This window comes from Tachysurus fulvidraco, chromosome 13 (assembly GCF_022655615.1).
Source record: "Tachysurus fulvidraco isolate hzauxx_2018 chromosome 13, HZAU_PFXX_2.0, whole genome shotgun sequence".
Classification (NCBI taxonomy): Eukaryota; Metazoa; Chordata; class Actinopteri; order Siluriformes; family Bagridae; genus Tachysurus; species Tachysurus fulvidraco.
In genome coordinates, this window is record NC_062530.1 from 4547669 (window position 1) to 4560162 (window position 12494).

A 12494-nucleotide genomic window follows, 5' to 3' on the forward strand; every position below is an offset into this window, starting at 1 on the left:
TCCATATTGTTTATGTTTTCAGTTATATTTAATGTTATGGAAGATCCATGAAACGTGTCAGTTCCTGTTATCATCTTCTAATTTTTTCTTACTCTTGAAGTTTCTGGGGGGAAAAAAGACAAAACAACAACAACAACAACAACAACAACAACAACAACAACAAAAACACAGCTTGTCTCAGTACTAAGAAAAGTTTTCTTTATTGAAGATACTAAAAGTTGAATCGTATATTAGATTTAAGTGATAGTGATATATTGATAAGAAATTCTGAGAGATATTACAGGAAAAAGGAGATTTGATAGAAATAACTTGAGATTTTAAATAAGAAATATATAAAGTTTACAGATGACCCACAGCAGATGTGTTTATTCTTATACAGAATGGGACAGTGTAGATGCAGGTTTTCATTCTAACCAAGAAGAAACAACACCCGAGTCTAGTTAAAGCCAAGTTTATCTGATTAACCACTGGGAATGAGGTGTAGCTCCTGCTTGATCAGAGGAACCAGTACTCACACTGGCCCTATGAGGATAAAACTGAACACCCCTGACTTACATCATGGCCTAATGGTTAGAGAGTTTGACTCCTAACCCTAAGGTTGTGGGTTCGATTCTCTGGCCGGCAATACCACAACTGAGGTGCCCATGAGCAAGGCACCGAACCCCCCAACTGCTCCCTGGGCGCCCCCACTTCGGGTGTGTGTTCACGGTTTGTGTGTTTACTGCTGTGTGTGTGTGCACTTTGGATGGGTTAAAAGCAGAGAACGAATTCTGAATATGGGTCACCGTACTTAGTCGTATGTCACGTCACTTCACTTCACTACATTAAAGGCATTTAATTCACTCCTCTTCAAGTCATTTGTTTGAAATAAAGGACATTTTATGTGCTAGCATACGGAACACAAAGGATCTTGATTTAGATTAATCTGCAACCATGTCCTCATTCAGTTGTCAGGTCTTAATAAAAAATGTGATGTATAATACAAGATGAATATAATTCATAGCTCAGTAATGCATTGCAGGTTGATAATGCCTGATAATGCCACTGGATGGCACTGTCCACAAAGTCTGGACAAATATGTGGCAGAATTTGCAGTTATTCTCATCTTACAGCATCAAAAGTCTGATAAATTGTAGATTTTTTTTTCTTTCCAGAAAGAAGTCATGAAACTCCATTCTTTAATGATGCTTAACAATACACATCACAATAGATAACATTTAAATCAAAATTCAATTTAAAAAAGAAAAAAAAAACATATTTTCGACTCATTTCTATATATCGAGTTTTCCACTGGCTTCATAGAAGTCTTCTTGAGAAAGAAAAAAGCTATGCACAAGCACAAGGACGACCGAGTGATGTATAGACGTCCTCGCTTTGCTGTTTTTAAAATTGCACTACACTCGATACCACTTAGTCAAGATTTCTTAAGTCTGTTTAAGGTTGATCACGGAGGATCACATGTCTTCTACCATTAGAAGAGGCTGTAAAAAGAGTCCTGCTGTTCCCAGAATGCACGCCAGGATAAACACCCACAAAAATATTCTGTCAATCACCATGGCCACATATTTCCAGTCGTCTTGGACCTTGAAGAAATGGAGCGAGACGACAGACATGAATTAGAAAAATCCCCTCAGAAGGCTGATCAGCAGAGCAAAGAGGATTTCATCCTCACACCAAAATGGATGTGAAGGCATCAAGGAAAGTGTGATGTTTACATTAAAAAGGAAACCATTTCTGCTGGATGATTGGATGTGTGTTTATTTCCTTTGAAGCTGCAATGACAGACACTAGTTTCAGGCATCTGTTTGCGGTCCAGAAACGTATCCTGCACTCAGTTTGCTTTTTCATCAGGTTCACCTGCTTTATTTTGGTAGCTACTGTATATTCACCAAACATTTATCTGGTAAATTGTCCATACAGGACACACACATATATATATATATATATATACACACACACATATATATATATAGTTACTGAATGTAGCTGTTTCTATGCATATATGAACAACAAATTTAGTTGGCGTACCTAAAAAACTAGCAGCTCAGTGAATATTAACGAGTTCACTCACAAACGGCTGCATTTAGAGTCAAGTCAGTGACTTAACTTCAGTTACAGCAATAATTACAAGTTCCTTTTGTTCAAAGATGTTTCAAGGCTTCAGTTTATAAAAATCATATAATTTACACCTCAGTGTTTGCCTGATTTTTTTGCAGTGGAAGTATCAGAGGCAGGATGTTTCAAATAGTGTCTATAATTAATTTAAACACAAGTATTTTTTTTTACTTGCTTAAAAAACAAATCAGGAAGAGAAGATGCAGACTTTATAAGCATGTAATATGATGTAAAGTATATATATATATATATATATATATATATATATATATATATATATATATATATATATATATATATATATATATATATATATATACTGTGGCAAGAGTTTAAACAGACATATAGGGGTCTAGAATATATGCTATATATTCCATATATTTTAACTATATGTTGCATATATTTCATATATGAATAACGGTGCTCATATTTGCTGGATCAGCTCACCACAATGCATACATAACTCTCTGAATACAGCCCAATATATGTTGTGATAGTCCACCATTTTCTACATATTGTTTTTCATTTAACAGTCAAACTGAATAAAAAAAACATCTTACCTCTTTGGCTTCATTTTGTAGCCTCATATTCTCTGCAATGTACTTAACGCTTTCAATAGCTTCCCGAACTTCTGGTGAGAGTGTGCAGAGAGTCAAAAGTCCCCCTTCCAGAGACTCTGAGCTGGAACAAGGGCTATTTCCTCTTGCTCCACAACCTATCATCATGCCTGCTCCACTAACTGCCCCAAAACTGCCCACTCCTGCCCCTCCAGGTCCATCTGTGGGCAATTTGGTAGAGAGCTGCCTTAAGTAGCAGCTACATCTCTCATCTCTGCACAAGAAGCTTGAGCTGGCCTTAACAGCTTCACTCAGAGTGTTTAGCTCGGTGCTGAGTAAGAGCTGAGTGCGTCGGGGAAGGCTGCCTGGAAGGCTCTGTTGCTTACTAAGATGCTGGGGGAAGGAAGAAGAAGAATGGAGGGAACATGATGGATGAGGGGATCTAAAACTTTTATGCTTTCCTAGGTCTCGCTCAGGCCTGGTCATAAACATGATTTTGGGAAGGAGGCTAAGGAATACACGACGCACCCAACGTGGCATGGTATGAGTCTTTGGTGTACGGTAATGCACATTAAGCACAAAGACCGTGATGACTATGGAAAGCGTGACGAAGATCATGGTGAAGAGCAGGTACTCACCAATGAGTGGAATGACTAGTGAGGTGGATGGAATGGTTTCAGTGATGACCAAGAGGAAGACAGTGAGGGAGAGGAGAACTGAGATGCAAAGGGTCACTTTTTCACCACAGTCTGATGGAAGATAAAACACTAGGACGGTCAGGAATGAGATAAGCAGGCACGGGATGATCATGTTGATGGTGTAGAAAAGAGGCAGTCGACGGATATAGAGCGAGTAGGTGATGTCAGTGTAGATCTCCTCACAACAGTTGTATTTGATGTCATGCTTGTAGCCTGGCGCATCGATAATCGTCCACTCGCCACTCTCCCAGAAATCCTTCAGGTTGATTGTGGAACCGATCAGCACCAGATCAATCTTGGCCTTGTCATAGGTCCATGAGCCAAACTTCATGGTGCAGTTCTGGTAATCGAAGGGAAAGTAGGTGACATCAATTTTGCAAGAGCTTTTGAAAATGGCAGGAGGAATCCATGTCACGTCTCCGTTGTAGCGTAGAAGAGCTTTGGTCTTATCATCCACCTGGAAATCTCCCACTGCACTGTGATTCAGAAGAAATGCAGATGAACCAAAAGCATTCTGAATTTTGAATTATTTTTGTACACATAGCCTTTCTGTTATCTAATATTCTATCTAAGATAATTCTTGAAAACTTTTGTCACATTACTTGTTATATAACATAATGTCTGGCTTCCAAATCTTGTTAGACGGGACACGGATGAACTCCACACCTCCAAAATCTTTGGGATTCCACCTCAATTTGTAGTCATTCCATATCTGTAAAAAAGGAACATATTAGATATTTTAGGTACGTTCATCCAGGTAAAGGTTCGTTGACATTACAGGATAACATAATGTCTTATTCTGACAGGGGTTAGCACACAGACATTGTCCCTGTGGTAAGTACATTGTCCCTGTGGTAAGTTGTTGGTAAACAGAAACATATTAATATAAACCGTTTTGAATGACAGATGGAACTACGGACAGAGCTGCTGTTTTCAAACAAATTCAAAATTTATTAGTGACGTCTATTTATTAGAATTGTCCATAATTGTAGACATAGAAAACAAAAAAGGTTCAATTTTTCATCTTCAAAGTAAATGGTGATGTCAAACTCATTTCTGCTCTCTGAGTGCTTGTTCATAATTATCTCAAATTTGAGACTAAGATTATCCGAGCAGAGGTAAAAAACATGTCACACTGAATGCTAAGTAAATTTAGATCAAACTTGCAAAGATAAAATAATTCATTTATTATATATGTTTTTTTTAAATAAATTTGTCTATAAAAAATATTTATAGTTGAAATTATATAGAAATTACAGATCACAGTCCAATTTACAAAAATTATGAAAAAAAAAAGAGGAAGACTGAAAACAACTTGCAAACTCCTAAATATTTTAATATACTGTTTAATTCAAAATTGGCTTGAAACATTTTTGTATTGTACAGTATAATCCAGGGAAACTGTACACAGTATAACATCCATTTCAGAATAAAAATGTAATTAATTTCATTAAATGAGATAGAAATAGCTGTACAGATCAGAGGAAAAATATATAGAGGAATTATATTAAAAAAATAATACATTATATGAATCTGAATATGATTATATAAATATAGTATAACTTTATAAATAAAATGCATATATGTTCAAACATGCTGTGCTGTAATATTTTATATTTCACAGTCAATATAAGTGTGTAACAATACTGTGTGGTGTTCAGATGAGCTAAAACAAATAAAAGATGCTTGTCGATTCATTTGTATTAACCACACTATCATATTCGTCTTGTTTACTATCTCACAGACCTGAAGGCTCTTCTAAGGTTATGGCCCACATGTACAACACTAATTAGTGTACTATTAAGCACACACAGATCAATGACAGGACGGTACACTTGTCTTTCCTGTGTGATATCTCAGACGCTGACCTATTTGTCTCCCTTCAGGTTGACAGACAGGCTTTGTCATTGACGAGAGGACAACAGATAACTAAACACAGATCAGGATAATCAGTTCATAGCATCTCTAATTGATTAGTGCTCTAATGACACGGCAGTCTATTCGCATATTTCTCTTCCTTTATCTCAGTCCTGTCTAAATTCATTTAATTTTGATTGAATAGCCTGTAATGACTTTCATGCATGTGTTTATTTATACATTTGTTTAATTATTTGTTCAGTATTCAGTCAGTCAGGTTTAAATGGAGTGATACTGTTGTTTTTGTTACTGTAAGTTTTAGACCAGAAATGAATTCCCTAGAGCTTCATGAAGTAATTGAAGCAGTCGCACAATGAGATGTAATGGCTTTAGATCAGTGAATTTTTTTATTTTGTATTTTTTTTGTATAGAAGATTGAATACACTCCTTTAGGCATTTGGATAGCTCTGGATTTTCAGACAATTCTTCTTCATTAAATAAACAAGTTCCCTTTAATGTGATTGTGCATTTTCACTTTCACTGTTATTCCTTAATGTCAACAAACCAATCAATCAATCAATCAATCAATCAATCAATCAATCAATCAATCAATCAATCAATCAACCAATCAATCAATCAATCAATCAATCAATCAATCAATCAATCAATCAATCAATCAATCAATCAGTCAATCAATCAATCAGTCAATCAATCAATCAGTTCCTTAAACAATAACATTTAAACAGTGGTGCAGCTCATTTAAGGATTATTAAGCCTGAACCTACTACAGGTAATATATTCATCGAAAAAAAAAAAACGGTTCATTTTTCTCACACAAATGTTTCTATCTTTAAAGTAAATGTTGATATCAAACTCATTTCTGCTCTCTGAGACTTGTGAGAGTTTATGAACAAGTGCTTCTTCATAAACATCTAAAATTTGAAGACGTTAAGGTTATCCCATCAGAGGTAAAAACGCACATCTCACACTGAAAGCCACCTAAATTTATCTCAGAATTGCAGAGATAAAATAATTCATTTGTTTATACTTTGGGAGGACTGAAACTGTATACTCCGGGAAAATCTCCAACAAATGTGACAAAAAAAAACATATTTTCCAAAGCTCTTGCAAATCCTGTGCCGATTAATTAAAAATTGGCTAGAAATATTGGCCTACGATATCCAACGCCGAGAGTTTCGGCAGCCAATAAATGAGTAATTAGTTCAAAATTACAATGGATGTTTACTTTGTCACTACTTTGTACTTACTACAATAAAGAGTTGCTCATATGATAAAATTAAGTACATAAGAATGTATCTCATTTTATATTACATTATATAAGATAAGATATGATCTTATATTTAGTTTATATTAATAAGTTACATAGGTTTCATGCCATATCCATTTTAATTCAGCAGCGTACTCTCAGACATCATCACTGTACATAAGCCATTCTGCATCTGTGCTAATGTTAAAAAACAACAACAACAAAAACTTACATGTCTTAGCCACAGATTTGTCTCCATAATCTGGTTAACTTCATCCTTTGGAAAAAGACAGGAAAGAAACTCAGATAAAAGATATGAAAAATACAATTTCCTGAAATTATAGGCAGTATAAGGCATTATTATATGGATGCATCAATACAAGAACAGGTACATGTTTATGTGTAACAAATTCAACATCAAACATCATGGCATCAAGAATCATTTGAGTCTGGTTGATGGTTGTGTCATGCTAACAATGAATTATCTCGTCACGCTGCACTATATTTTGTACAAGAAGATATTTTTGCAAGCAAGTATCAGCGTGGGTGTTAAAAAAACACCTCAAGGTGTCTTCAGCATCATGCGCACATTCTCAATGACTTTGCTCACCCACAATTGCCATCATACTCATTTAATCTGGAACATTCTCTAATTTGTCTTTGCTAACCAGTCTGTTCTGCTTTAATTTACTATAAAATATGTCCAGATCAGATTGCATTTGTCTATTCAGCATCCACCCAACGTTTTATGCAACATCAGAGCATTTGTTTATAAGGACAAATAACTAATATTGGATAGCAATAATGTTCCTGATACATCTCAGGATCAATTAATGAAAAGAAGAAAGGGTCAGTGTCCAGACATCATTCTGAGGAATCATCATCCATGTCTCACAGATGGTATGGACCTTGTTGGAAAGAGCTGAACCCAAGACCACCTGAGCCCTTTTGCCTGCAGGCACTAAACACAGCACACCAGGAGCTTGGGGCAGTCTGTGAAATGTGTTGGCTCCAAATGCTAGCTGCTGCTGTAGGGACACTAAAGCTCAGATCAGAGAGAAGAAGATGGCTGAGAAAGGCATACATATCAAAAAAGATTTGAATCCATGTTACTTTCCCTTCATCCCTTATGTAAACTTCCGTCTGTTTACATGTTCATGCACTCTGGAGAATCTGTAGTCATTGGAAATGATGTTTTTGTCATGTCTATTAGCTTAATTTAATGTGTTAGATTGCTAATTACCGAAAAGAGCAAAAAATATGTTGTTCTTTATTTAACCTGTATAGTATGAAATGAAAATTCACACATGTATGATTGGTGCTAGATCATCAGTCCATCCATGTCCTGTTTCATTGTGTTTATGGGAGCGATCAGACTTTGAGCACAGAGGAAACATCAGTTATAAACAGATTATTGTAATAAGTAAGGTATAAAGTAGGATAAATCCTGATGTGGTTTATTCTTCCTCTACCACAGAAATTTGCCAATGTTTTTGTACAGACACATAGAGACCTTATCTTATGTCTTATACTGAATATGCTCTTTTGATGGTAGGCAGACCAAAAGACAGACAGACCAACAGGCAGGCCGAGAGGCAAACAAACAGACAGACAGACAGACAGTAAGTGAGACAGACAGACAGTAAGTGAGACAGACAGACAGACAGATAGATAGATAGATAGATAGATAGATAGATAGATAGATAGATAGATAGATAGATAGATAGATAGATAGATAGATAGATAGATAGATAGATAGATAGATAGATAGATAGATAGATAGATGTTTTCATATACAATGGACAGTTGACAACTGGAAGGCAGAAAAAGTAGTATAGTTGGATATACTGATGAGAGAGAGAGAGAGAGAGAGAGAGAGAGAGAGAGAGAGAGAGAGAGAGAGAGAGAGAGAGAGAGAGAGAGAGATGAGCTGAAAGAAAAAACCTGACAATTCCTGCCTTCTCCTGGCCAATCCGACAGGCTCATTTTGCCTATGTTTTTATTTATTAAATAACTACACTTCCTCCTTTACACTTCCCCCACTTTAACCCACATATGATGTGAAATATTTGTGAAACAAGTTGCTTTTGAAAACAATATTTTAAATATATAAAACACTTCATCACCTTGTGCCTCATGCATTAGTTTAGCTCCCCAAAACACCACCAACAACAAAATGCTGTGAAGGAAAACAGCATGTTTGTGTCACTTTGTGTCGATTCAGAGCCCTATCACTTTGTCACTGTAATTAAACCAAACTGGAGTTTTTGGTCTGTTTTTTATTAAGAACAATAGAGTTTGTACGTTACATTTCACAACAATCACTCTAAAAAAATATGGATGATGGTGTTTTTTACTAAACATACAGCTGAAGCGATGCAAGAGCTATGGAATGAATGCTACCCTTTTAGAATAGCCACCTGTGTACCGTATTTACCCTCAAACCTCCAACCCCTGTTCCCAATGTGACTGCCATCCTATCTTCTCTATAGCATTATATATTTAAGTGGCATACAGCAGAAGTGTTTCTCACAGGAAGATTCTAGTCACGACCTTGATCTCAGATAAGGCTGCCTTCTTTTGAGGAACGGGGGGCTCTGAGGTAAGTCATTTCCCCAGTATTCTCCTATACTTGTTTTACTGAGGTACATTTATGAGAGGACATTTCGGTTACCGGAATGAGGACAAAATATTTTCTGAAATGAACTCTCAGATATGCAAAAAAAATAAAAAATAAAATGCCATAAATTTAAGCTAGGAAATTGTGTGCATGAGATTAGAATGCAGTCACTGGTGGAGAGAAATAACACTAATATTCATCATAAAGTGCTTGTCATGACATTTAAGCTCAGAACAGCTTAGGGAAATAGTTGGAGATGTGTCCAGCATTGCATCATCATTTAAACTCACTTTCTGTGCACTAGGCACAAATAATTTACCATGTTTTTCTCTCGCTCACCTTTATCTTTCTCGTATCTGCTGTATGCACAACCACGCCTGAATCTGTCTTATTTAAAGAATGTCCAATAATTTATAATTAGCGTTGTTTATAATTGCATACTGAACTTAAATGGCTGAGCCGAGAGACATCGACATTGTGCTTTATTAGAACTGCACATTATTACTTGCTGAAATTACACACACATAAAGCTCTCTTTGAGAAAATGTCAATCTTGAACCAGGAGGGAAATTTTTAAATGTTTCAATTGGAAAAATTAAAGATAAAAAAAGTGTATTTGTGTGAAAAAGGTTTGTCAGTACTTCTTTGGAAAGGTTCTAGTGTTCTAATGGAAGTTTATGTGAAAGCATTTCTTAATAGGTAACACTGTTGTGTGGCTCTATAGAGAATATTCAGACAGACAGACAGACAGACAGACAGACAGACAGACAGACAGACAGACAGACAGACAGACAGACGGGCAGAGAGACAGACAGGCAGACAGACAGACAGACAGACAGACAGACAGACAGACGGGCAGAGAGACAGACAGGCAGACAGACAGACAGACAATGTTTTTTGGTGTGTTTAGCTTTCCACGTCATGTCCTGTTACTGGTCTGTTGCTCCTATGTGTACACCCTGGCAAACTAACACACACACACACACACACACACACACACACACACACACACACACACACACACACACACACACACACACACACACACACACACACACACACACACACACACACACACACACACAGCCTAAATACACACATATACACACACTGGCAAACTAATATACAGACAGACAGTCAGACACACAAACACACACCCTAACAATCTAACATACAGACACATTCCTCCACAGATATCCACACACATGAAAAACTATTAGATAGATAGATAGATAGATAGATAGATAGATAGATAGATAGATAGATAGATAGATAGATAGATAGATAGATAGATAGATAGATAGATAGATAGATAGATAGATAGATAGATAGATAGAGTTACTGATGAGATGAGAGAGACAAAGAGAGAGAAAGAGAGAGAGAGAGAGAGAGAGAGAGAGAGAGAGAGAGAGAGAGAGAGAGGAGAAACAGGGAGAAAGGGAGAATCAGAGAGAGAGAGAGAAAGAAAGAAAGAAAGAAAGAAAGAAAGAAAGAAAGAAAGAAAGAAAGAAAGAAAGAAAGAAAGAAAGAAAGAAAGAAAGAAAGAAAGAAAGAAAGAAAGAAATGAGCTGAGAAAAAAGCTGACAATTCCTGTCTACTCCTGGCCAATCACACAGCCAGTGACAGTGTCAGATTTGTTGATATCCAGCCAAATCATTCAGAGACCTGACAGCTCGCACCCGGCTGTTAAAGCCGCAGAACTAATTTAGAGCACAATTCTGTGTTACTATCTGAAGATGGAACCTGTGACCCAGACTAATTTCATAACTATTCGAGCGGATGGACAGGAAAACACAAACACACTGAGCTCACTGAGCACACACCAAGCACAGAAAGCACGATACACACACATATCAAACACATGACACAGGTAATTATTTCACTTCCAATTTACATAGACATCAGAGTTGATTGTATTTCCATTTAGTCTGATGAAAGCATTCTGCCAGATGAGTTCCTCACCGAATAATTCGTCTTAGTGACAGAGTCCAGCCTTTTTCTGCACACTTCACTAAATCCACACTGTGCAAATAAGGCTATAAAACACATACTTACATCGCAATCAAGTTTTAAAACAAAAAATCCGGATAAAAATAGACACTGCTTTGTCAATGTATTCTCCCTTTCACATACTTACCACTTTCACTAGCTGGGACATGGACACCTCAAACTGGACTATCACTGGGTCGGAGACATTCTCCACCGGTCTGATGTACTGGTTATATTTAGCAAAGATGACAGTGAAGAGTTTATGCTCAGCTTCGGAACACATTCCTCCTGTAAAAAGTTCAACATTTTTAGCTTTAAAACATTTTACAACACAGTAATCAGGACTTAATCTTTTATCTTTTTTTTAATCCATCTGCTGAGAAATATTAAATATAAGCCACTTCAACAGATTGGTTTGAAATATTTTTCATCAGCCAAGTCAACAGGAAACAGGAAATAATTGTCACAAATCCCAAAAAGATTCATACACTGCATAATTACCTCTACTGTACACTCAGTAATTCAGCTTCTCTCTCAAGGACAGAGGAAAGACATATTTCTGATTATTCCTTCTACAGTTAAGCCTGGTTGACAAACTGACAAGTTGTAGGTCATAAAGATAGAAAGAGTAAGTCACAATTTCCCCTGCCGCTTCCCGACAGATATAAAATGGAATTTTATAAACAAACAAACAAAACAACATTGAAATATTTTATACATAATCGACATGCTATATTTTAATATGCTCCTATACAGCAACAAGTAGCACAGTCCCTGGATCTTCTAATGGAAAGCATATGAATCCCCATACTCACTGTGGAAAAGGAAATAGAAAAGGAAAAAGTAGCACACAGGGGTGACGAGAAAAATCGTGGTGTTCATCATGAAATCCAACACAAGTCCTGGTAGGTTAATCCATGAATCTTGTTGAAAGGGAGAATATATAAGAGAGAAAGAAGGAAGCACTCGGTGTGCACTGAGTGGAGAGGGAGGGAGAGGGAGAGAGATAAGGAGTGGGGGAAAGAGGGAAGGGGGAGGGAGAGAAAAATTGAGAGAGAGAGAGAAAGAGAGAGAGAGAGGAGGACATTTAGCATCATATAGGGAGAGTGGAATTTGGACTTCTTCCCAATCAAATATTTATATACATATAAAAAAATAGATTTGACTGGAATTCTCTTTTTTCTTTCTTTTCTTTCTTTCTTTCTTTCTTTCTTTCTTTTTTTTTGGAATGATTAAAATGTTTATTGAGGAGCTTTTAGTTACAAAATATTATGGGTGTTATTTTCATTAAATAAAGCTTTAAATTTGTGGTAGTTTCTTAGAGGGAGGAATTTTCTCTTTAGGTTTTACAAGATTTTTAACCTGATTAAAAGCATTTGGAAGGCATAAAT

The 12494-nt window shown here is 36.4% G+C and overlaps 1 protein-coding gene across 1 annotated transcript; it reads right to left on the reverse strand.

Annotated features, from left to right (window-relative positions):
- Positions 1-695: 695 nt before the first annotated feature.
- On the reverse strand, positions 696-12069 carry chrna3 (cholinergic receptor, nicotinic, alpha 3). Its single transcript, XM_027159253.2, has 6 exons — positions 11919-12069; positions 11252-11391; positions 6727-6771; positions 3973-4082; positions 2676-3846; positions 696-1583 (listed from the first exon to the last, which is right to left on the reverse strand). Exons 1-6 carry the CDS (start codon positions 11986-11988, stop codon positions 1455-1457), a joined length of 1665 nt encoding a protein of 554 aa, XP_027015054.2. The 5' UTR covers positions 11989-12069; the 3' UTR covers positions 696-1454.
- Positions 12070-12494: the final 425 nt, after the last annotated feature.

Coding starts and splice junctions, on each gene's coding strand:
- chrna3 (XM_027159253.2), bottom strand. CDS start 11,988: ATGATGAACACCACGATTTTTCTCGTCACCCCTGTGTGCTACTTTTTC. Junction 4,083..6,726: donor CAAATCTGTGGCTAAGACAT/GTAAGTTTTTGT, acceptor CCTTTTTTACAG/ATATGGAATGACTACAAATT. Junction 1,584..2,675: donor TACAAAATGAAGCCAAAGAG/GTAAGATGTTTT, acceptor CATTTCTTCAAG/GTCCAAGACGACTGGAAATA.